This window comes from Nerophis ophidion, linkage group LG13 (assembly GCF_033978795.1).
Source record: "Nerophis ophidion isolate RoL-2023_Sa linkage group LG13, RoL_Noph_v1.0, whole genome shotgun sequence".
NCBI classification, from domain to species: Eukaryota; Metazoa; Chordata; class Actinopteri; order Syngnathiformes; family Syngnathidae; genus Nerophis; species Nerophis ophidion.
The window spans coordinates 27574346-27600758 of NC_084623.1; the positions used below are offsets into that span (position 1 = coordinate 27574346).

A 26413-nucleotide genomic window follows, 5' to 3' on the forward strand; every position below is an offset into this window, starting at 1 on the left:
TCTTTTATTTATAATGTATATGGTATAGCTCAGTGGTCCCCAACCACCGGTACAGGGCCGCAGAATAATTTTCTTATTAATTTTTATTAAAAAAATAAAATAAAATAAAGAAAAACATTTTTTTTTAATAAAATCAACATAAAAAACACAATATACACTTACAATTAGTGCACCAACCACAAAAACCTCCCTTTTTCATGACAAAAACGTCCCTTTTTCATGACAAAGAAAAAAGAAAAGAAAAAAAAAAGGACCCTCCCCCCCCGCGGGACAAATTATTAAGCGTTGACCAGTCCGCTGATACAAAAAGGTTGGGGACCACTGGTATAGCTTACATGATCGATATGGAAAGACCTGATCGGTCCACGCATGCGCACAGACATCGCCTCCTGTCAACTTCTTTTGGCCATCATGCTCGTGCACGCCTTCATGGTTGCCTTGGTTTTCTGTTTTTGTAATCTTTATTTCAATAATGTAACCTATTTTTATGGTTTGCATCTTTGTTATGTTTAGTTCCTGTAATACAGTATATGCCTTGAGTTCTTATTTTGAAGGTAGATAGAACGGAAATGATGTCATCTTGAAGTGGAGCGGAGGTTTTTGAAAGGAACGAAAATAAAGTGGTCCTCGTGTGAAATTGGAGCCTCCGTGTTTGTTATTTTGTAGTGTGATACAGTTTAGGCGACTTATATAAACCCTCGGTTACAATAACAATATAATTAAAAGATTACTGAAAAAAAAACTAAACAAACATTATTCAAGAACACCAGTATTTATTTTTAATCCGTATACGGTAAGTAAATAAAATATGCTGTGTGAGTACGGATTTGTATTGTTTTAACTCGTTATTTAAATTAAATACATAAATTCCCAATACTGAACATGTTAAAAGTTAATTTCTTGTCAGGACGAAGATATTTATTTCATATATGCCTCGTTTAGAAAAATCAGCATTTAAAAAAATAAATAAAAATGCGACGGCAGTCAGCAGCGCCCCGTGCGCCAATCATTACAAAGACAAAAGACTGGCAGTGGGTGAAATTGTTCATTTTTATATTCATTTTCTCTTTTAGATAATATGTTGTGTAAGCATTTTTTATACACTATGTAAGTGTCTGTCTATCTGTGTTGGCCTTGTAATGAGATAGCAAATTGTCCAGGGTGTACGCTGCCTTGTAGCTGAGATAGGCTCCATACAGCGCCCCCCGCGACCCCAAAAAGAATAAGTGGTGGGAAATGGATGGATGGATGGATGTAAGATGTATTTTGTAGACAAAACATTAATAAAACATCCAAATATCACAGCACCATGACGTCGCAGAAGCTCAGTCATAAATTACATATCGGTAAAATATTGGGCGTTCAGGAAGTGACGCAATATTCGTGCATGCGTAGACCGATCGCGGAAAGACAGGCAGTCAGGCACCCACAACACCGCCTTCATCTTCGTTGTCACCATGCCTGCTGCGGTGATTATGGAAGAGAATTTCGACAAACTACTCGAACAAAGTGAAGCTCAAGAACTGGAGGTATTGTCACTGATTTTATTTAACGTGCAAGCAAAGAAAACGCGTATTTTGTGTATTGCGGAAAGAACGTAGGTGATACAGCTTTGTGTGGGAAGCAAGCTAGCTAATGCTAACAAGTAAGCTAAAAACAAGGGCCAATATGAGAATAAATAATGTTTTTATGGTCATCTCCTTTCCGTACATCAACATTTTATCTACTCCAAAATATTTTTAAAATGAGACTAGCCTAATAAAGGCATTAATATCAGCTTTCACTTGTACATATCAACCAAAAATGCTAAACATGGTCTCTTCGATTTGAGTTTGAGTTGTATTTATATGGGTTATGTCAGTGTGTGCTTTTGTTATTTTACTTGTTTTGCGTTTGATCTTGCAGCCTTTTTAAGATGTTTTGGTTCGGAGGTCATTTTGTTTGTAACATTTGGATCTTGCTGTTGGCCACGGTATTTGACTATTTATTGATATGTATTCATACATGAACAGTTCATACACACCAAATTTAGAATACAATTAACGGACAGTAATCATTTAAGATATTTTGTCTCTTTTTAGCAGCTCTTTGACACTCACAATTTCATCAAGCGTATAATAATTACAATACAGTAATGGAAAATACAAAATAGATCAGGGGTAGGGAACCTATGGCTCTAGAGCCAGATGTTTCTCTTTTGATCACTGCATCTGGCTCTCTGATAAATCTGAGCCGACGTTGCTTAACACGATAAGTAATGAATAATTCCACTTGTAATATCAGTGTTAAAAATAATGTTCAAAATATAAATTATTCTTATGCATTTTTTTTAATCCGTCCATCCGTTTACTACCGCACCTGTTCAAGAAGTTGCGTCATTGGTAAGAAGTTATTTATTTATTATTGGTTAGTGTAGGGTTTGCCCTCCTGGGGGTTCTTCAGACCCCCAAGCACCGACATGAGAGCCTGTTTCAGGGTTACAATATTGTTTTATTTTTCAATAAGTCTCAGTTGTTTTCCAGCAATTGTATTTCCAGCCCCAACCCCATCTCTCCTCCTGGCTGCTGCTTATAACAGAGCGACAGGTGATTAGATAACAAGGCCCAGGTGGGCCATCTACGCACCTGTCACTGCAGCCCGCAGGCCACGCCCCCTCCACAGTTAGCTTCAGAATAGCAATGTTATTACAACGAATAAGAGACCTATTATACTCTAGAAATGTTGTTTTTTCCTAAAAATGCACGCATTTAGTTGTGTTCAGTGTTAAAAAAAATATGAAATGGCTCTTACGGCTTCACGGTGGAAGAGGGGTTAGTGCGTCTGCCTCACAATACGAAGTTCCTGCAGTCCTGGGTTCAAATCCAGGCTCGGGATCTTTCTGTGTGGAGTTTGCATGTTCTCCCCGTGAATGCGTGGGTTCCCTCCGGGTACTCCGGCTTCCTCCCACTTCCAAAGACATGCACCTGGGGATAGGTTGATTGGCAACACTAAATTGGCCCTAGTGTGTGAATGTGAGTGTGAATGTAGTCTGTCTAACTGTGTTGGCCCTGCGATGAGGTGGCGACTTGTCCAGGGTGTACCCTGCCTTCCGCCCGATTGTAGCTGAGATAGGCGCCAGCGCCCCCCGCGACCCCGAAAGGGAATAAGCGGTAGAAAATGGATGGATGGATGGATGGCTCTTACAGAAATATATTTCAAAATATTTGGCTTTTTGGCTCCCTCAGCCAAAAAGGTTCCCGACCCCTGATATACATCGTATGTTTATTATTTACATCCATCCATCCATCCATCATCTTCCGCTTATCCGAGGTCGGGTCGCGGGGGCAACAGCCTAAGCAGGGAAACCCAGACTTCCCTCTCCCCAGCCACTTCGTCTAGCTCTTCCCGGGGGATCCCGAGGCGTTCCCAGGCCAGCCGGGAGACATAGTCTTCCCAACGTGTCCTGGGTCTTCCCCGTGGCCTCCTACCGGTTGGACGTGCCCTAAACACCTCCCTAGGGAGGCGTTCGGGTGGCATCCTGACCAGATGCCCGAACCACCTCATCTGGCTCCTCTCGATGTGGAGGAGCAGCGGCTTTACTTTGAGTTCCTCCCGGATGGCAGAGCTTCTCACCCTATCTCTAAGGGAGAGCCCCGCCACACGGCGGAGGAAACTCATTTCGGCCGCTTGTACCCGTGATCTTATCCTTTCGGTCATGACCCAAAGCTCATGACCATAGGTGAGGATGGGAACGTAGATCGACCGGTAAATTGAGAGCTTTGCCTTCCGGCTCAGCTCCTTCTTCACCACAACGGATCGGTTATTACAATGGCTGATAAATACTACAGGATTATGAAAATATGGTTGTGCAAGTCAGGGGGGAAAAAAATCATTATTGTGTTCATGGCAACATACCGGTACTCATTGTTTTGTTCCAACAGTCTCCAGGGGGCATTGCAGCACCTCAAGTGTATGCTCAACTGCTGGCGCTTTATCTACTACATAATGATATGTAAGTTCTAACTTGTACTTTTGAATTTTAATCATGTACTACTTTATGATGTGTAAGTTTTACACCCAGTACTTCTGAACTTTAGCTATATGCTACATAACAATATGTAAAGTTTTACATCTTGTACTTTTAAACTTTAGTTATATACGACAATATGTATGTTTTACAGGTTAAAATTAAAAGTTTAAAAACAAGTCATAAGGTGTTGTTTTACTGTTCTTTAGTGGTATTTAACAAAGGTTTCTGTTCTTCATATGTAAATCATTTAAAAGTTGTCCCATTGAAATTGTTTTTACTCAGCAAGAAAACATTTTCCTTTCTAATGTAAATGTGTTTTTTTTAGGAATAATGGCAGATATCTGTGGAAGCGAATTCCTCAGGCATTAAAAGCGGTAAGAGTTACACTTTCATCCAACAAATATAATATATATATATATATATATATATATATATATATATATATATATATATATATATATATATATATATATATATATATATATATATATATATATAATATTAGCTCAATCAAAATTGATGGCACACAACATAGTGAGCTGTGTGGACAGAGCAGTATGTTACAGCAGAGTTCAATCAATCAAAGTTTACTTATAAGGGCTGCACAAGCCACAACAACACCCTCGGCTCAGATCCCACATCAGGGCAAGTAAAACTTTAACCCAATGGGAACAGCGAGAAACCCTGGAGGGACCGCAGATTTGGGGATCCACCCCTGGGTGACCAGAGCAATCGATGCCTAATGGATACGGATAATAATTTGACAGTCCAGTCCGTAGTGGGGCCAGCAGGGCATCTTCTAGCATGTAGACACGTCGGAGCGCAGAGACGTCACCGACTGATGCATAAATAAATAAATGATAAATTGGTTGTACTTGTATAGCGCTTTTCTACCTTCAAGGTACTCAAAGAGCTTTGGCACTACTTCCACATTTACCCATTCACACACACATTTACACACTGATGGAGGGAGCTGCTATGCAATGCGCTAACCAGCACTCATCAGGAGTAAGGGTGAAGTGGCTTGCTCAGGACACAACAGACGTGACGAGGTTGGTACTAGGTGGGGATTGAACCATGGACCCTCGGGTTGCGCACGGTCACTCTACCACTGCGCCACACCGTCCCTTAGGAGCGGTCACGCCGGGTCCTGACTTTGAACAGCTTTCGCGTCATCCGTCGAGGCTAATCCATGATCAGCAGGTAACCTCTGCACGCAGGAGAGGTGGCCAGAGCAGAAAAGAGAGACAGCAGATCAACTAGTCTAAAAAGGTCTATTTAAAGGCTAGATTATACAAATGAGTTTAAAGATGGCACTTAAATGCTTCTACTGAGGTAGCATCTGTAACTATTACCGGTAGGGCATTTTAGAATTCTGGAGCCCGAATAAAAAAACGCTCTAAAGCCCGCCAAAGTTTTTTGGTCTGGGATTCACTAATAAGCCTGGGTTCTTTGAACGCAGATTTCTGGCCAGACCATATGGTACAATACAATCAGCAAGATAGGATGGAACCAGACTGTTTAGTATTTTGTACATAAGGAGTAAAACCTTAAAGTCGCATCTTAAGTGCACAGGAAGCCAGTAAAAGTGAGACAGTATAGGTAATAATATGATCAAACTTTCTTGTTCTTGTCAAAAATGTAGCAGCCACATTTTGTACCAACTGTAATCTTTTAATGCTAGACATAGGGTGACCCGAAAATAATACGTTACAGTATCCATCCATCCATCCATTTTCTACCGCTTACTCCCTTTTGGGGTCGCGGGGGGCGCTGGCGCCTATCTCCGCTACAATCGGGCGGAAGGCGGGGTACACCCTCGACAAGTCGCCACCTCATCGCAGGGCCAACACAGATAGACAGACAACATTCACACTCACATTCACACACAGTAATCGAGACGAAATAAACGCATGAATAACGACCTCAGAGTCGGTGGTGGACAAAATGGGACACATTTTTGTGATATCACAGAGATGAAAGAAGGCTGTTTTAGTAACACTCTTATTGTGTGACTCAAATAAGAGAGTTGTGTCAAAGATAATACCCAGATTCTTTACTGAGTCACTTTGTGTAATTGTTTGGTTGTCAAACGTTATGGTGGTCTTATTAAATAGGTGCCTATGTAGTTTTAAGAGAGGGTGGGAAGCAGAGGAGAACAAGGAACACAACAAATAAGCAATGTTTGGTCATTGTAACGTGAAATAAGTCTTCATTTAGCTGCTGTGCAACTATTTTTTCGAGGATTTTCGTGATTAAGGGAAGGTGGTAGTTTATCATAAGGTCAGGATCGAGGTTAGGTCTTTTGAGCAGAGGATGAATAGCCGCTTTTTTGAAAGCGAGATGAACAGTGCCACAGGAAAGTGATACGTTAATTATATTTATCACTGATGGTCCTAATATTACAAACAGCTCCTTGATAAGTTTCCCAGGAAGTGGGTCAAGTAAACATGTTTGTTTGTCCCAAGTCGCAGGAATTCCTCTGTTACTTCTTCAAAAAGAGAGATTATTTTGGAGGGCAGTATCCGTCGTACATACTTATGTATCAGCGTTAATAGAACCCAGTTGGAGCTGGGATGCGTTATCTTTATTCTCATTTCTAATGAATGACATTTTTCTTATTAAAGGAATGTATAAAGTTATCAGCTGAGTGGGTGTAGCTACTGGGGGGGTGGGGAGGGGGGGTTGTCCTTTGGACGGTTAGTAATGCTACTGCAGGGTTTCCCACACATTCATTTATTTGTGGCGGCCCGCCACGAAAGAATTACGGCCGCCACAAATAAAATAAAAAAATTAAAATAAAATAAAACATTTTTTTTTCTTTTTTTTTTTTGGCTTTTGACTTGCTCGACCACTCATAAAAGCAATGGGACTCTGTCTGTGAATAGAGCTTGTAGTTACATATTATATAAATATGTAAATATTATATAAATAAGTATATAAATATGTACATAAAGTGTTGTAATTATATTCCAACTCCGCGTTCTTCTTGGTCATCGCCGCCGCCTCCACCCCCCCTAAGTAACCCCCACCCCCCCAACCGCCACACCCCCGCTGCCCGACCACACCACCACAAATAGATGCCTGACCTGTGGGAAACACTGTACTGTACTGCACAAATATTTAGGTAAGTGCGTGTTTAAAAGCTATCAAAACTATCACTCCATGCTTGATGGAAAACTTCAAGTTGAGTCGCGTGCCTTTTACATTGCAGCTGTTTATATAATAGTTTAAGAGCTCTGGTTTCTTCTGTAAATCACGGGGTAGTTACATCTTTTAGGGGCATTTTTAGCTTTAGCTGTGTTATTCTATCAATGGCATTGCACAGAGAATTGTTAGAGGGGAACATTATCACGATTTCAAAAGGGTTAAAACCAATACAAATCAGTTCCCAGTGGCTTATTTTATTTTTTGAAGTTTTTTTTTTTAAATTTTACCCATCCCGGATTATCCCTAAAAAAAGCTTTAAAGTGCCTGATTTTTGCTATCTGCGAAGACACTGTCCATTTTCCTGTGACGTCACATAGCGATGCCATTACAAACAACGTGGCGGTTACCACAGCAAGATATAGCGACATTAGCTCGGATTCAGACTCGGATTTCAGCGGCTTGAGCGATTCAACAGATTACACATGTATTGAAACGGATGGTTGGAGTATGGAGGCAGATAGCGAAAACGAAATTGAAGAATAAACTGAAGCTATTGAGCAAATAGCTATTGACGCTATTTGACCATGTCTGCCTTAGCATCGCCGGTAAAATGTGCAGACCAACGATTGGAAGTTTCGCATCTTATGACACTGGATCAACTTAAATCCGTCGATTGGTAAGTGTTTGTTTGGCATTAAATGTGGGTGGAAGGAAACGCTGGATGCAAATATAGTTTCAAATGTACATACAGCTAGCCTAAATAGCATGTTAGCATCGATTAGCTGGCAGTCATGCCGCGACCAAATATGTCTGGTTAGCACATAAGTCAACAACATCACCAAAACTCACCTTTGTGAATTCTTTGACTTTATCGTTGGAAATGCATCTGCAGGTTATCCATACATCTCTGTGCGATATCTGCCTTAGCATCGCCGGTAAATAGCATGTTGGCATCGATTAACATGCCGTGCTAATTGATGCACATTCTATGTAAATCAACTTGAATCGTGTTGTTACACCCTCTGACAACACACCGATGAGGCATGATATCTCCAAGGTACGGAAAACAGTCGAAAAAATGGAAAATAACAGAGCTGATTTGACTCGATGTTTATAATGTGTTTGACAAAACGGCCGATTGACTGCCTAGGTGACGTCACGTTCTGACGTCATCGCTCCGAGAGCGATAAATAGAAAGGCGTTTATTTCGCCAAAATTCAACCATTTAGAGTTTGGATATCGGTTAGAAAAATATATGGTCTTTTTTCTGCAACATCAAGGTATATATTGCAGTTACATAGGTCTGGTGATAATGTTCTCCTTTAAAGTTGTTAGTGAGGTTATCGATAGAGGCCACATAATTTGGGAATGGTGCCATTACTAAAAGCAGTTGGCCAACAAGAGTCATAGCTGTGACAGCATTAATATTGCGGATGCTAAAGCATTGGTTATTAGTAGCTTGTTGACAATGAGTCAGAACTTCAAATTTTATAATGTAATGATCGGACTTTACTTTACTGTACGGGAGTATCATAAATCTGGAGATGGTAACACCCCGGACAAGGACAAGGACTAGGTCTATCGTATTACTGTTGCGAAGCGTGGGTTGATTTATTATTTGTGTTAGACCACAGTCATCAATTATGGTCGAGACCGCCCCGCACGCACGTCTGACGGGGTAATTATATGGATATTGGTACCCTCCATCATATATTATCTGCGTGCGTTAGTAGATCAGCGACATCCTCTGAAAACCCACTGATAAAGTATGGATAGGGCCCTGGAAGTTGATAAACAACAGCCAGATAGAGAGGTAGCAGTCTGACAGACCTCCTAGTAACCTCCAAAATATTTATATTTATTACTTAGGTTAGGGAGTAAGGTTGAGGTTTTCATTGTATATTAGTGCAACCCCTCCACACCCTTTTTAAGGGGATGGGCAATATGTGCACTCAAATAGTTATTAGGAGGAGATGTCTCGTTAAGCGGGAAAAATTCATCTGGTTTTAGTTAAGTTTTGCTCAGACAAATGATGTTACAATTGTTGTTTCTAATGACCTCTTAATATATAATGTTTTGGGAGACAATGATCTGGTGTTTAAAAAGCCCATATTATAGGTAGTGGGCTGTTTAGAGGATTTTTTGTTCATGTTATCTGTATTACTGATATTAATAAGGTTAAGTTTATTTTGTGTTGTACGCCTTAGATAATTTTGATCACATCTTGGAATTGATATGATGGGGATCTTGAGATTGTTTGCTTGGTGCTATGATAGATTGAACGTGTCATAAATTTCCACTTCAGTAGAATGCATGACCACCTCTGGCACAGTCGCTACAGAAAAAAAAACTTTTTGTGAGTTATGTATTATTCTACCAGAAGTGCTCTGTGTGCAGGAAGTTTCCAACCTGCTGCTGGTTAAGTCTAACTTAACTGACTCATCACCCGGACTAACTGACACTGTAACTGCCTGTGTCCAAGCTTGTTTAGTTAGTCAAACTTGACTCAAGTAGTAATCTAGATTTCTAGCAAAAAAAGGGATGGCACATTCCCGGTTTGGGTGAAGGCCGTCCTCCTTCTGCAAGCCTGGTTTGCCCCAGAAAGAGGGCCAATTATCAATAAACTTTAGTCCTTGTTCTTTACAAAAATGAGCGAGCCACTTGTTAAGCGAGACCAATCTGCTATACTTCTCATCATTGCCTCTCGCAGGTGGGTGGCCAGAGACAAGTACTCGATGCCAAGATATATTTCAAGCGAAATTACAAGACAGATCTATATTCCTCTTTGTAATCTCCGACTGTCTCATCATAGTGTAATTGAAGCCGACGTTTACAACTATGTTCGCGTAGCTAGTGGTGCGATTAACCCGTTGTACGTGTTTCTAGGCCTGTTACGAGTAACCTCCTTTAGACTAACTTCAATGTCAGGTGCTCTGGCCCTGGGAATACACTTAATTATGGCTGGTTTACTAAGATGTATGTTCCGGGTGATGGATACTTGAGTGTAGGACGAGCTAAAGGGCTAAATATGTTATGCGTCCCAACCGGTTCACCGTAGCTTGCAGGCCGCTTAGGGCTGCTACCAGCTGGGCTGGTCAGCTTGCTACAGCTAACACTAGCAAGTGTGTCCGTGGCATCTAAAAATAAATAAATAAATGATAAATGGGTTGTACTTGTATAGCGCTTTTCTACCTTCAAGGTACTCAAAGCGCTTTTGACACTACTTCCACATTTACCCATTCACACACACACTCACACACTGATGGAGGGAGCTGCCAAGAAAATAGTAAATAGTAAATAAAAAAAATAGTAAATTACTTTGCTCTAACTGGCGGACACATTCCTCCAACCTGTCCATGAGGACGGTGTACGAATTGCAGGGAGCCATACTCAATTTGTTTCTTTCACCTAGTCGAGTTCGTGCTGTCTTCAGGGCAGTAGCAGCAACGTGAGGGAAGAGATGCCTTTGGAGCGTTTTTGCGTTCGACCGAGACAAGCTCAGCTTCATTAATTTAACAGCTAGCTTGGTTGTTTCTTTCACCGAGTCTAGTTCTTGCTGTAACAGTACCAGCAGTTTGAGGGAGCCAAAGCCTTTAGAGCGTAGTTGCTTAGAACCGCGACTAGCTTAGCTAGCTAGCTGAGAGAGGGGTGGTGGAACAGAGAGTTGGTGTTTTGCAGGTTTGATAAGACTACTAAATATATTTGAGATGGAATAAAGAAAGTTGTAAAACAATTATAAGCCCTGAGATAGATAGTACTTAGTGTTTTTGCGGCAGCAGCTAGCGTCAACAGACATTTCTGAATGTGACGTCATCAAAAATTGACTAGCACGCGTGATTACAAAAGCCAACAGCAAAGAATAGTTATTTGTGTAAAATGGTAAACGTGAGTTAAGTAATTGTGACTTTAGAATAAACAATGTAATGTATGACTGAAGATAGTAGATGGAAATGAATATAATCTTTTCAGCGATGTCATGACCAGGCTCTGGATGCATCAAGAAGGGTAGCGTTTGTAAACATTGTGGTGAAAATAGGGCTGGGCGATTATGGCTGAAAACACTTATTAAGACAATATACGTTTTTTATATTGATCGATATCGATATTTTTTAAATATTTTTTGTGGTTTATCTAACTAAGCCTGCCAATAAATACAGTAAGTCAATTTCCAACTTACCAAGGGTGCTATTTATCATCCATCCATCCATTTACTACCGCCTGTCCCTTTCAGGGTAGTGGGGGGTGCTGGAGCATATCTCAGCTGCATTCGGGTGGAAGGCAGTGTACAACCTGGACAATTCGCTACCTCATTGCAGGGCCAACACAGATAGACAGAACACATTCACATTCACACACTAGGGTCAATTTTAGTGTTGCCAATCAACCTATCCCCAGGTGCATGTCTTTGCAATTTATCAGTGGAGATTATTTCTGGTAGACTGCTTGGATGAGGGTGGCTATGTAAGTAAAATTGGTTTGATGTATTACTGCTCTTGTTGGGGACGACTGCTCTGCATACTTTGCAGATTACTTTGGTCTGACAAAATAATGCCACACTGTTGAGGTGAATTTTCAAGTTTTGTCGACAATTTTGTCACTCTATGCAGCACTCATTTTTACTTTCTGTTGTATAAGTAGATTTGAAGGTTGTTGCAGTTTTAAGACACTAAATGTGAGTAGTCCATAAGCTATTGCAGAGCCGTGCATAGGTTATATTCTGTCACGTGACTTTGAAACGTAAGTAGACAAGTTGGTTAGCCACCAAACCAATATGGCTACTGTTCAGCAAACAGAGAGCAAACTATCTGAGTACCAAAGAGCCTAGATCTTGCTATTAGAAGCAGATATGAGCAAAAAGTCTAACTATGCGATGGAATTTGTCCATACACGTTATCAAAAATACGATTTGTCGAGTGATAGCAAAGATTATCTGCCAGTTGTATTACCTGACATGAAATTAGTATCAAGATGCTCGCGGAATAATATGCATCGTTTTGCTCGGGTAAGGTTGCATTTCTTTATTTAACTTGGTGTCAACCGCCATGTTTTTTTCCTTATTGTTGTTAAACGCGCTGTTTACAAATACACCTGTTTCCCCGTCAGCAGTGCGTATTCAGAGCACATGTGACAGTGCTGAGGCAGGCAAAGAGGAGAGACGGTGGTGTTAGCAGGTGAGCATAATGCAGCAGACTCTCCCCAAATTATAATAAACACTTCCAAGTCAATTACTAGTAACATCACTATGAGCCCATTGATGTTCTAAAAACATCAATGACAGCTCGCTCGCAGTCCTTGAGGTGAAGGCTAATTAGCTTTTAGCATAACGTTAGCTCCCTCTGTGTGTGTGTGTGCGTGCAAAGCCCTGTCTGTCTGAGAGAAAGAGAAGCATTATTGACTTACAGTAAAGAACTAAGTCATTTCACTTTACCTTTTTCTCTGCTGATTGAGCTGTGTTGAAGCAGCGAAAAAGGACATTATGTTAAATTAAGAGTTTCCTAAAGCTGTCTCTCATAGTTGATATATTAATGTAACTGCATCATAAAGCCTACATGAACTCCATGGTATTCAGGGATGAATAGTCTCTCCTATTGCGATTGTACAATTTTTTTAGCTATAGTTACATTAATCATTAGTAATGTAGCAGCTTAGTTTTGAATGGCAGGGTCCGTGCTATCACATGTTGATAAAAATATCACATTTACATAATACAAATCAACTACAGATTTTCCAAATGCTGTAATAAATTAAACATGATGAGTTGAGCATATGTCAGCATGTGGCCCCACTTTTAATTATTTCTTTCAAACGCTTATTGCAAACGCTTACTTACAGTAAGTCATTAATTTGACTTTGTAAGTCATTATTTTGTCATTATTTTGACTTAGTAAATTACTAAGTAATAATAATGACGTACTTAGTATCTCAGGTAACTAGGACTGTTTTTGTTTTTACTTTACGGAAAAAATATCGAAAAATATACTGTATCGTATTTCGGCATTCAGCAAATGGAGCGGAAAACACAACCAAAAGTTGTAGGCTTCTTCACCGCAGTCTGTAGTTTATTGCCCCCCAGGCTGTGGTGGCATCGACGAGGTGGAAACGTAATGACGACAGATCGAGACCCCGACCATTACACCCACCCACCCCCTTTCCTGGTCCCCTCCCCCTGGAGAGTCACCGCCTCAACTAACACATTTTCTAGGGGGACACTGCATTTGTAGCAAAAATGTGTTTTAAGAACTCAAACAATATAAAATACAAATAATATCAAGATAATACTTAAATGGGAAATACTAAATGTAAAAATTATATCAAACCTTTAACAAAGTGATTACTGCAAACTTGTGCTTTCTTCAACTTTGATCTCTTGGACTGGAGTGCGTGCCCCTTTTCTCGTCCTCCTTGATAAAATCTTGACATCTTTTTCCCTTCTTGATTACCTCTCGAGGAAGTCATAAGAAACTATTATCGTTTTTTGCGATTTGAACGGTTCCAACAGCCTAAAACAACGCATGCAGAGGGCTTTTTTTTTTTAGAAAGGCAAAATACCGCCCAGAACGCTATGACAACAGATGCTCTAAAGCCCACCACTTTGAGCCTCACATATTTAATAAGCCAGACATGATAGGGAGAGTTTTGCCAAACCGGTTTCAGGCGATCTCAATGATTGCTCAAAATGCACTCTTGTGACTTCAGAGCACCATGATGGCTACCAAGTTTCTCACCTAACATTTCTTTTATCTGAATAGTTTTTTAATGCCATGTTGGGATACTTAGGGGCTAACAAAGCCGTCCAGTTAACAAAGCACCCATTTCCTGTATCCTTTGAAGACCTATTTTTACAATTGTAAAGACAAGATTTCGGACGACCATTAAAACAGAAGCTGCTAGTGACGGGTTGATGAGGCGTCCTGAAGCGTTTCGACACATTGCAAAACTGAATTGTCACTAAATATTGACCTCTGCTGGACATTAAAAATCCCCACAGGCTACCTATGGACCGACTCAACTGACACTGATTTTATGACTTAGAGCAGGGGTCGGGAACCTTTTTGGCTGAGAGAGCCGTACAAGCCAAATATTTTTAAAAGTATTTACGTGAGAGCCATTTATATATATATATTTTTTAACACTGTATACAACTATATGCAAGCATTTTTAAGAAAGACCAACATTTTTAGAGTATGATATGTCTCTTTTTAATAACATTTTTATTCTGAGGCTAACCAACAATAAATAAAATACTTCTTACCATTAATGCGACTTCTTGAACAGGTGCGGTAGAAACCGGATGGATGGATGAAAATGCATGAGAATGTTTTATATTTTGAACGTTATGTTTGACACTGTGATTACCAGCGGAATTATTCATTACTTATCGTGTTACCATGAATTGATTTACCTGGACCCCGACTTAAACAAGTTGAAAAACTTATTCGGGTGTTACTATTTAGTGGTCAATTGTACGAAATATATACTGTACCATGCAATCTACTAATAAAAAGTTTCAATCAATCAATCAATCAAGCAATGTCAGCTAAGATTTATCTTAGAGCCAGTTGCAGTCATCAAAAGAGCCACATCTGGCTCTACAAGTCATTGTATTAAATTTAGGATTATTTCATATCTTCATTTAAATAAAAATGTATTTTAATCTTTTTTAGATACAGTCAATAAATAATGTGAACATGTATCATAACATGGAAATCTAAGAGAACGTGTTGTGAATGAGGATGCTTGTGGACTGGGAATTTTTTATTATTATTTTTTTTTACATGCGCTCTGAATACGCATTGTTGATTGGCTGTTACCGCTTTTTGATGTAACCAATCAGATGGTCGTGTGGGTGGGACAATGCTGGGTGCTGAGACTGAGGCAGAAGATTCAAAGCAGCTTGTTAAGACTTAAGCTTAAAAACTTGTTCGGTACACCCCGTACCGAAACTGTTCAATACAAATACACGTACCGTTACACCCCTACTAACAGATCATGTGGAAACTTTGAGAGAACCGGAAGAAACGACAAGAAAATTACCACAAATACCTTTTTTTCCGATATATGATCAAAATATTCCCACACGGCGGAAATGATCTCCGACGACGATAAATTACAAATGACCAACGACAGAAGTGCGGCGATTCTGTTAGCAGCAGCATCTCATTGACAAATGGGCTTCCTTATAAACACAGTTTGGCGTGCAGGCTGATATCAGTTCGACACATTTCGCGAATCGGTCACATGACCGAAACAGCTCATGATCGGTCACGTGACTTTCAAAAAGCGGTACAGGCACCGACACAGGATTTTGCTCTATGAGCTCGACGCATGCGCCGATGCATCAGTGTTGCCGGACCCATCACTAGAAGCTGCATTGGCTGCGTAATTGAGAACTGAACAGAGCTGTGGTATTGACACCATTTTCTCTAGGTGAGTGGGTTGTGAACACAGATGTTGATTTCAGTTTTGGAGGGTCGACTAATCTTGCCAAGGAAAGTTTGCAGCAGATGGGAGTTTAAAAGCTGTTCCCCGCCAATTAGGAATGGGAATGTAAAACCGGTTCTCAGTGTATCAATTACTTGGAATCGCATGCCAATGTTTTCAAACGACTCCCTTATCGATGCCTGCGGTTGGGAATGACGTCATTATGCAATGTACGTTGTGAGGTCAGAAAAAAATGGCGGCCCCCGGGCGAAACAAACGCTCTAGAGTTAACTACATTTTACAAGTAATGATTGCAGCAGCGTTACTTGTAATGACTGCATGGTTGCTACTTCCTCAAGAGGACATATACTAAACAATTCGAACACACAGCATGCAACAACTATAAATGAATGTCACATTTTCGAATCGTGTCAATCTCATCCCAGCATCAGTAACCGCTAGCACGCCATCTGTTGTAAATACAACAGGTACTTACTTACCACCTATCCTGTTAGTGCCGCCCGGCGCAATAGCGTCTCCTTTCATCGCGGCAGGGAAGTGTACAAGCAGTGACTAAGTTTGTGATTTAAAGCTTGCACCTATTTTCCACAGTGTTACTGATTTTCAAGAAGTAAAAATGAATTGTAGTAGGAGAAAATTTGTATGTTTTCCAGGTATATCTATTATTTAGGTGAAACTCATAAAATTAGAATATCGTGTAAAAGTCCATTTATGTCAGCATTTAAACTTCCAATGTGAAACTAATGTGTGATATTACCTCATTACATACAAAGTAAGATATGTCAAGCTTGTATTTATAATTTTTAAGATCATGCTAACAGTTTTTAACGACTCCACTTTTTCTTAGATTTTCAATTTAAGGTTGTCATAAACCAAGCCATAATCATCTCAATTACTGTATTTTCCGCACTATAAGGCGCACCTAAAAAACCTAAAATTTTCTCAAAAGCTGACAGTGCGCCTTATAATCCGGTGCGCCTTATATATGGACCAATATTGAGCCACAACATGTCTCGCAACTATGGTAAGCAGTCGCCGACTTCATTTTCCCCCGTAGAAGAAGAAGTGCGCTTCTTCTTCTACAATAAGCAGCCGCCGACTTCATTTTCCCCCGTAGAAGAAGAAGCGCTCGGTGCATGCTGTGATATATGACTGCGGGAGGCATGCCGTTTCTGTGTGTTTATGTAAAGACCCCAAAATGGCTCCTACTAAGAGACAGGCTTACGACGCAGAGTTTAAACTCAAGGAGATCAGTCACGCAGTAGAACACGGGAATAGAGCAGCAGTGAGAGAATTTAACATGAACAGTAGCGACACTGACTCGTTTAAAGGGGAACATTATCACCAGACCTATGGAAGCGGCAATATATACCTTGATGTTGCAGAAAAAAGACCATATGTTTTTTTAACTGATTTCCGAACTCTAAAAGGGTGAACTTGGCGATCGAAACGCCTTTTAAATTGTTCGCTGTGGGAGCAATGTCTTTTCACCTGTGACGTCCTCAACGGGAAGTAATCCGCCATTTTCTCAAACACATTACACACACCAAGTCAAATCAGCTCTGTTATTTTCCGTTTTTTGACTTTTTTCCGTACCGTGGAGACATTATGCCTCGTCGGTGTGTTGTCGGAGGGTGTAACAACACGAACAGACGGATTTAAATTGACTTACGTGGAGTGTGCTAATCAGACATATCAATGGTCACGACATGCTAATCGATGCTAACATGCTATTTAGGCTAGCTGTATGTACATATTGCATCATTATGCCTCATATACTTGCATCCAGCCTTTCCCTCCACCCACATTATAAAATAATAAAACAGCTGTTTATTCATTTTGGGAGTGAATGAAGTTGTCAGAAGCTGGTTTGTAATCTATTAATAAAGTTTGACTGATGTATCTATGACTGTTTTGTTGACATTCCCTTTAGCACAGCTCCATTTAATGCAGCGTTTCTCAAAGTGTGGGGTGCGCCCCACTGGTGGGGAATAGAGACATGACAGGTGTGGTGAAAGAAACGGGAGGAAATTCCACTTTAATTAATTAATAATTTTTTTTTTTTTAAATCTTAGATTGTTTTTTTACAACCCCGTTTTCTATACAAACTGTAAATCACTTTATGATTCTGTCCGTGAAATCCGCTATATAAATTAATGTAAATTATTTATTTTTTCTGTAGGCTTTACATTTCCAGGTAGGAGCGAAAGTTTGACAGACGCAACAGTAACTAATGGGGGCGGGGCTGAGCGGAACAAACTTTCGCGCGGATGGGTAGCAGGCTAATGTGTGGACCACAATTACACAAAATGGATACATTGGCTTCATATAGAGTTGCATACAGAATTGCTCAATGCAAAAAAGCACACACAATTGCTGAGCAGCTGATTCTCCCCGCTGCAGTAGACATGGTGTCAGTCATGCTTGACGAGACAAGCGCAGCAAAATGAAAAGCTGTCCCACTGTCAAGCGACACAGTTGCGAGACGTGTATGCAACATTGCAAGTGATCTTGAGGAACAACTCCTAGATCAGGGGTCGGCAACCGGCGGCTCCGGAGCTGCATGCGACTCTTTGATCACTCTGATGCGGCTCAGCTTGTCACGGCCAGCTCAGCTTGTCATCCTGCTTGTCAAACCTCGGGACACGCCCACTGCCGCGCGCGTTTCCGTCCTGCAGCAGCTGGCGGCTGCTCAGGACGGAGACATGCGGGTGTCCAAGTTAAAGCGCCTGACAGCGCACCTTGAAGATGTTTCACGCCAGAAGGCCGTTCTTGCTCAGAATCACAAATAGTGTGATATTGAAAACCTCCCCAAACCCGACAAACTTGTGTTCGAAACTTGTGTTCGAAACTTGGAACGCTATCCCCGACTTTTATGTGACCATGAAAAAGTATGCACTTGGAGTCCTGTCGATCTTTGGATCCACATATGCATGTGAGCAGGTGTTCTCCAACATGAACTTTATTAAAAACAAACATGGCACACGCCTCACAGATGAGAGTTTACAATCCTGTGTGAAGATAAAGGTCACGTCATACAGCCTCAATGTGAAGACGCTGTGCTCTGCGATTCAGGAGCAGAAATCACATTGACCACGTATGATAAATATTTTTAATTTCCTATAATTTTGCATATATTCACATTTTTTAATTGTTCAGTGAAATAGACATTTTACGGCATTTTTGGTTCTCTGCCAGTGACTAATTTAAGTTTGGCGTTTTTTTTTCAATACTACAAGGAGGACTTAAATCGACATTAAGTATTTTACTTAACCTTCAACCTGACGTCTTTTTCGGAGTTAAAACGTTTTGTTGCGTGCAGACATGTTATTTCATTTTTTCTGCAGTCGTTCATTGATTTTATAAACGTAACCCATCATAGTTTGTTCATACATAGCACAAAGCAAAAAGAAAACTTTATATGCAGTGTTATTTCATTTTTTTATTTTTTTTTATTTTTTTTTTATTTTGTAATTGTTTTGTCCTGTCCAGCTTCCCAGGCAAATCATATAGTTGATGTAGATGCCTATATCGGCTGTTCACATTTACTTTACAGAAGAGAAGTGTAGGATACTTATTTAAATTTGACTTTACTAAATTTATTTATATTATCATTTGGTGCAGCCGGGCTGGAGCAGCAAGGGATGGAAAGAGGAAAAAAAAGGAAGACAGAGGGGAAAATTGTGGGGATCAGAGGGGGATTAGTGCGGAAAATACGGTAGATCAAAAGAAGGCTTGAAATATCTTGTGTTGCATGTTATTTATATGATCATTTCATTTTGTAAACAAACCATTGTAATTTGAGTGTCACCATTTTTTTTAGGAGATGATGAAAGATTCTTAAACATTTAAAAAAAATATTAATATTTTAAAGTTGTTTTCTTGCTCTGATGTGGGATCTTATTGTGGCATGTTTAGCTGTTTGAGACACTTGTGATTAAGGGCTATATAAATAAACTTTGATTGATTGATTTGTATATAAATGTTACATTCTTAAGGAATTTTCATGTGTTATTTTGTTAAATTCTACAAAAGAATATGTATTTCTTATAATTATTTTCTATGCTAAGTGCCTCTTAAGACCTCACCTTTAGCTTTGTAAGGTCATCTACGCTCTAAACTAAACAGAATTGATCGTGATCTACATTTTTGCTCTCTTTTTTTCCAAATAAGTATCGATGAGAGAACCGTTAAAGAACTGAATCGTTAAGCAGAATCAAAAGTAGAATCGGAACCGGAAAAATCTTATTAATCCCCATTCCTACTGCCAAGGCATGGCTCGTCTTGGGACTATGAGTAAAAACTTAATTGGAATCCTTTTTAAAATATAAGTTATACATTTATCTTTGAGTGTGCCACTGATAAATGTATTAATGTTTAAATTGATCGATTCGCACATATGTTTGCTTGGATGTGCCAAGTGTCCACGTAAACATGGAAATCCCAATTTTTTTTTTTTAGTTCTCTTTTTTTTTTTTTTTTTTAAATGAAATATCAATAAAAATGCAAATACTCCCTTAGCCTAGGCTTGTGTTTCAGTACTTTCTGGCCATAGAAATGTTCCTTTTTTTTTGGGTCAGTTTTCCTCTCTTTTTGTCAAAGGGTGCTGGATTGAGGCCTGAAATTTGGCAAAATGAGGGTGGAACATTTAATTTTGGTCATTGTGTATTTCCGTTATACATTGCGCCGGCGGGATTGCGTTAGAGAAGCAGCTGGTGACTTAACACTGCTTGAATGTAGCGGCAGAGTGTATACTGCCACTAAATTGCCCAAGAATTACACTTTGTGGCGATAAAAATCAGGGACGGCGTGGTGAAGTTTGGAGAGTGGCCGTGCCAGCAATTTGAGGGTTTCTGGTTCAATCCCCACTTTCTCACCATCCTTGTCACGTCCGTTGTGTCCTTGAGCAAGACACTTCACCCTTGATCATAATGGGTCCTGGTTAGCGCCTTGCATGGCAGCTCCCACCATCAGTGTGTGAATGTGTGTGTGACTGGGTGAATGTAGAAATGGTGTCAAAGCGCTTTGAGTTCCTTAAAAAAAGGTAGAAAAGCGCTACGCAACTATAACCCATTTATCATGTTTTATTGTAAGTTCATGAGCTGGAGTATGTTTAGAGCTATATTTAGATGTATTATTTTGTTTGATTTCGTCAGGAAACTAATGTTGGAAAAAGTGCAATTGCATGCTTGCGAGCACACGTCATTGGAAGCAAAGAAAGCTCCTCGTCGAGTAAGCTATCATGGTTGTTTGCTTATAATCAATTTGTTAGGATTAGGACAGGAATGGAAGGAATATATGCAAATCTCATCTTGTCATGTTAATGGTATAACTAGTTATTGTTTATTAGCAATGAATTTGCTAATAATTCATTGAACTCAGGTGAACATGTATTCGACATGAACTATATACCAGATACAAAACGAGTTGATCAAATGTTTTCTGCTTGCAATCCATGGCCACAGTTAGGCTCTGACTAGAGTCTTGTGTGTTTCCATGTCAATGTACTATGCATAGAAATGTTCATTAAAATGTAGTGTCCCTCCCAAATAATTCTGATTTTAAAACACTTATACAGTACATGCTGAAAACCAGAGCTTTGAATCAGTATGCAAATGAATCTGTTTGAATATCATGTTTTGTATGCAGGCAAACCCTGAATTAACAGCTATTTGGGTAGTTGGTCAGCGTATTTGGCAGCGAGATTTTCCTGGCATCTACACAGCCATTGCAGCGTATCAGTGGTCAGAAAATATCCTTCCAGTGATGGAGGCCCTTCAAGGTAAGTCTTACCTTGTTCCTTGTTCGGCGTGGCGAGGTTAGTAGAGTGGCTGTGCCAGTAATCTGAGGGTTACTGGTTCAATCCCCGCCTTCTACCATCCTAGTCACGTCCGTTGTGTCCTTGGGCAAGACACTTCACCCTTGTCCCTGATGGGTCCTGGTGAGCGCCTTGAATGGCAGCTCCCGCCGTCAGTGTGTGAATGTATGTGTGAATGGGCGAATGTGGAAATACTGTCAAAGAGCTTTGGGCTCCTTAAAGGCCTCCTGAAATCCACTACTACCCACCACGCAGACTGATAGTGTATATATCAATGATGAAATATTAACATTGCAGCACATGCCAATACAGCCTTTTTAGTTTACTAAATTGCAATTTCCCGGGAGTTTCGACTTGAAAACGTTGTGTAATGATGACGTGTACGCAAGACGTCACAGATTTTTAGGAAGTATGAGCGCTACGCACACACACAGCTAAATGTCGTCAGCTTTAACGGCATAATTACACAGTATTTTGGAGAACTGTGTTGCTGAATATTTAGCAATTTGTTTAATTAATATTGGAGAAGTCAAAGTAGCAAGATGGAGTTGGGAAGCTTTAGCCTTTAGCCACACTAACACACGGTGATTCCTTGTTTAAAATTCCTGGAGGTGAAAATTTACTATGGATCAGAGCGCGTTCAAGCCAACATGAAACACGACGAAATGTCAACCAGCAGGTTTCAGTGAGAAAATTGTGGTTAAAAAAGTCGCTTCTTACCGAAGAAGAGCTGAGCTTGCCCCGTCCATAGCTGCCGTCGACTCCCCTGAGACACTGCTCGTCAAGACACCCGTGGACGTACACCTCCGGCTATCAGGTACTATTAAACTCACTGAAACACTAGCAACACAATAGAAAGATAAGGGATTTCCCAGAATTATTCTACTAAATGTGTCTAAAAACATCGGAGTCCGTCCCAATGCAAACGCATTTTTTTTTTTTTTTTTTTTGTAGTCCGTCGCTATCAATATCCTCAAACACAAATCTTTCATCCTCGCTCAAATTAATGGGGAAATTGTCGTTTTCTCGGTCCGAATAGTATTTTTTGTTGGAGGCTCCCATTATAAATAATGTGAGGATGTGAGGAGCCCCCACACTTGCGACGTCATCGTCTGCGACTTCCGGTAGAGGCAGGGCATTTGTCTTAGCACCGAAAGTTGCAAACTTTATCGTGGATGTTCTCTACTAAATCCTTTCATCAAAAATATGGCAATATCGCGAAATGATCAAGTATGACACATAAAATGAACCTGCTATCCCCGTTTAAATAAGAAAATCTTATTTCAGTAAGCCTTTAAAAAGAGGTAGAAAAGCGCTATACAAGTACAACACATTTACCATTTACCATTTAACCCACATCTGCTGTGGCTATGTGTGTTTTTAAGTACAAAACCCAAAACTAGTAAAGTTGGCATGTTGTGTAAATCCATCCATCCGTTTTTTACCGCTTATTCCCTTTGGGGTAAATAAAAAAAATACAACGATCCTCAGTTCCCAAATGTTTACTAAGTCTTGTTAAAAGGACATGTCATGTAACACTGGTAAAAAATGCCTCTGTGCCTACTTTTTTGCAATGTGTTGCTGCCATTAAATTCTAAGTTAATGATTATTTGCATACAAAAAATAAATAGGTTTCTCAGTTGGAACAATGAATATCTTGTCTTTGCAGTGTATTCAATTGAATGTAAGTAGAAAAGGCTTTGCAAATCATTGTATTCTGTTTTGTTTTACTAGTTACACAACTTGCCGACTTCACTGGTTTTGGGTTTTGTAAAACAGTACTAAGCATACATTGTATCTGAAGAAACTAATACCTTGCATATATATATATATATATATATATATATATATATATATATATATATATATATATATATATATATATATATATTAGGGGTGTATCGGTACATGAAAATTTCGGTTCGGTACGTACCTCAGTTTAGAGGTCACGGTTCGGTTCATTTTCTGTACGGTAAGAAAACAACAAAATATAAATTTTTTTGGTTATTTATTTACCAAATTTGTAAACGATGGCTTTATCCTTTTAACATTGGGAACCCTATAATAATTCTGCCAACGTTAATCAACATTAAACTGCCTCAACGTGTTGCTCAGATTAAATACAATTACAAAACTTTTCTTCTACATATAAAAAGTGCAACATTAAAGGCCTACTGAAATTAGATTTTCCTATTCAAACGGGGATAACAGGTCCATTCTATGTGTCATAATTTATCATTTCACGATATTGCCATATTTTTGCTGAAAGGATTTAGTAGAGAACATCGACGATAAAGTTCGCAACTTATGGTTGCTAATAAAAAAGCCTTGTCTTTACCGGAAGTATGTGTGCAGGACGTCACCGGTGTGAGGGCTCCTCACATCCTCACATTGTTTATAATGTGAGCCACCAGCAGTAAGAGAAATTCGGGCCGAGAAAGCGACAATTTCCCTATTAATTTGAACGAGGATGAAAGGTTCGTGTATGAGGATATTGATAGTGAAGGACTAGAAGAAAAAAATTATAATAAAAAGTGACGGCTCCGGGTGGCGGCAGTGTGAGCATTTCAGATGTAATTAGACACATTTACTAGAATAATTCTGCAAGATCCCTTATCTGTTTATTGTTTTAATAGTGTTTTAGTGAGATTGTAAAGACATACCTCAAAGTCGGATGGCTGCGGTGAACACGCCAGTGTCTCAGAGAGAAGCGGAGGAGCCAAGCTCACAGCTGCCTTTTTTGACAGCTACTGCTGGAGGATGCATAATCCACTGATGTCTCTGGTAAGATATATATCACAATTTTCCCATCCAAAAAGATGCTGGTTGACGTAGAGAAACATGTTGGCTTGACCGCTCTGTGTTAAAGCTTCACAACAAACAAAGAAACACCGGCTGTGCCTCGGTGCTAAAGACAGCTGCAATACGCCGCTTTCCTCCAACAGCATTGTTCTTTATAGTCTCCATTATTAATTGAACAAATTGCAAAAGATTCAGCAACACAGATGTCCAAAATACTGTGTAATTATGTGATGAAAAGAGACGACGTTTAGCCGTGAGTGGTGCTGAGCTAATATGTCCCCTCCAACCAATAACGTCACAAACACACGTCATCATACGCGTCATCATTCCGCGACATTTTCAACAAGAAACTCGAGGGAAATTTAAAATGGTAATTTAGTAAACTAAACCGGCCATTTTGGCATGTGTTGCAATGTTAAGATTTCATCATTGATATATAAACTATCAGACTGCGTGGTCGGTAGTAGTGGGTTTCAGTAGGTCTTTAAACAGTTCCAAGTCAACTCATCATGTGTAATTTATTACAGCATTTGGGAAGCCTGTAGTTGATTTTTATAATGTCAATGTTACAAACCCCATTTCCATATGAGTTGGGAAATTGTGTTAGATGTAAATATAAACGGGATACAATGATTTGCAAATCATTTTCAGCCCATATTCAGTTCAATACGCTACAAAGACAACATATTTGATGTTAAAACTGATAAACATTTTTTTTTTGTGCAAATAATCATTAACTTTAGAATTTAATGCCAGCAACAATTGACAATGAAGTTGGGAAAGGTGAAAACATAAATACTGATAAAGTTGAGCAATGCTCATCAAACACTTATTTGGAACATCTCACAGGTGTGCAGGCTAATTGGGAACAGGTGGGTGCCATGATTGGGTATAAAAGCAGCTTCCATGAAATGCTAAGTAATTCACAAACAAGGATGGGGCGAGGGTCACCAATTTGTATGCAAATTGTCGAACAGTTTTAGAACAACATTTCTAAACAAGCAATTGCAAGGAATTTAGGGATTTTACCATCTACGGTCCGTAAAATCATCAAAAGGTTCAGAGAATCTGGAGAAATCACTGCACGTAAGCGGTACTGCATCAAAAACCGACATCAGTGTGTAAAGGATATCACCCCATGGGCTCAGGAACACTTCATAAAACCACTGTTAGTAACTACAGTTGGTCGCTACATATGTAAGTGCAAGTTAAAACTCTACTATGCAAAGCGAAAGCCATTTATTAACAAGACCCAGGAACGCCACCGGCTTCGCTGGGCCCGAACTCTACTACGATGGACTGTTGAATAACCTAAGCTGTACACATCAAGCAAGAATGGTAAAGAATTCCACTTTCAAAGCTTCAACAATTAGTTTCCTCAGTTCCCAAATGTTTATTGAGTGTTGTTAAAAGAAAAGGTGATGTAACACAGTGGTGAACATGCCCTTTCCCAACTACTTTGGCACGTGTTGCAGCCATGAAATTCTTAGTTAATTATTATTTGCAAAAAAAAAGAAGGTCAACGGGATCATAGTGATGTTAATAGTAGTTTACTTGGAAGTGTTTAGTATAATTTGGGGAGAGTCCGCTGCTCACCTGCTAAACTGCTAACTGCTCGATGCTGAAGCGCTGACTACATGCGCTCTGAATACGCACTGCTGACTAGCTGTATGTACAGTGTATATATATATATATATATATATATATATATATATATATATATATATATATATATATATGTATATGTATATATGTATATGTATATGTATATGTGTGTAGGTGTGGGAAAAATCACAAGACTATTTCATCTCTGCAGAGAAAAATCTCCTGATGATTGAGGGAACCCCTCATGAAACAGTTCTGTAGAGATGAAGTAGTCTTGTGATTTTTCCCACACCTACATACTGCGCTCTACCACGGTATCGAGCACTATTCTCTGGATAATCCAATCAAGACATATATATATATATATATATATATATATACATACACACGTGTGTATATATACATACATACAGTGGGGCAAAAAAGTATTTAGTCAGCCACCGATTGTGCAAGTTCTCCCACTTAAATTGATGACAGAGGTCTGTAATTTTCACCATAGGTACACTTCAACTGTGAGAGACAGAATGTGAAAAAAAATCCAGGAATTCACATTGTATGAATTTTAAATAATTTATTTGTAAATTATG

General features: G+C 39.6%; 1 protein-coding gene across 2 annotated transcripts in view; it reads left to right on the forward strand.

Moving 5' to 3' along the window:
• The first annotated feature begins 1370 nt into the window (after positions 1-1370).
• Positions 1371-26413, forward strand: part of cops8 (COP9 signalosome subunit 8) — a 44770-nt gene continuing 19727 nt past the window's right edge. Inside the window, exons 1-4 of one of the 2 annotated variants that reach the window (XM_061918648.1) lie at positions 1371-1529; positions 3921-3991; positions 4335-4383; positions 21251-21383. In XM_061918648.1, the coding sequence (XP_061774632.1) occupies positions 1458-1529; positions 3921-3991; positions 4335-4383; positions 21251-21383 (325 nt within the window). In that variant the 5' untranslated portion in view covers positions 1371-1457. The remainder of the gene's footprint in view (positions 1530-3920; positions 3992-4334; positions 4384-21250; positions 21384-26413) is intronic. The other variant, XM_061918649.1, reaches the window with a different exon arrangement.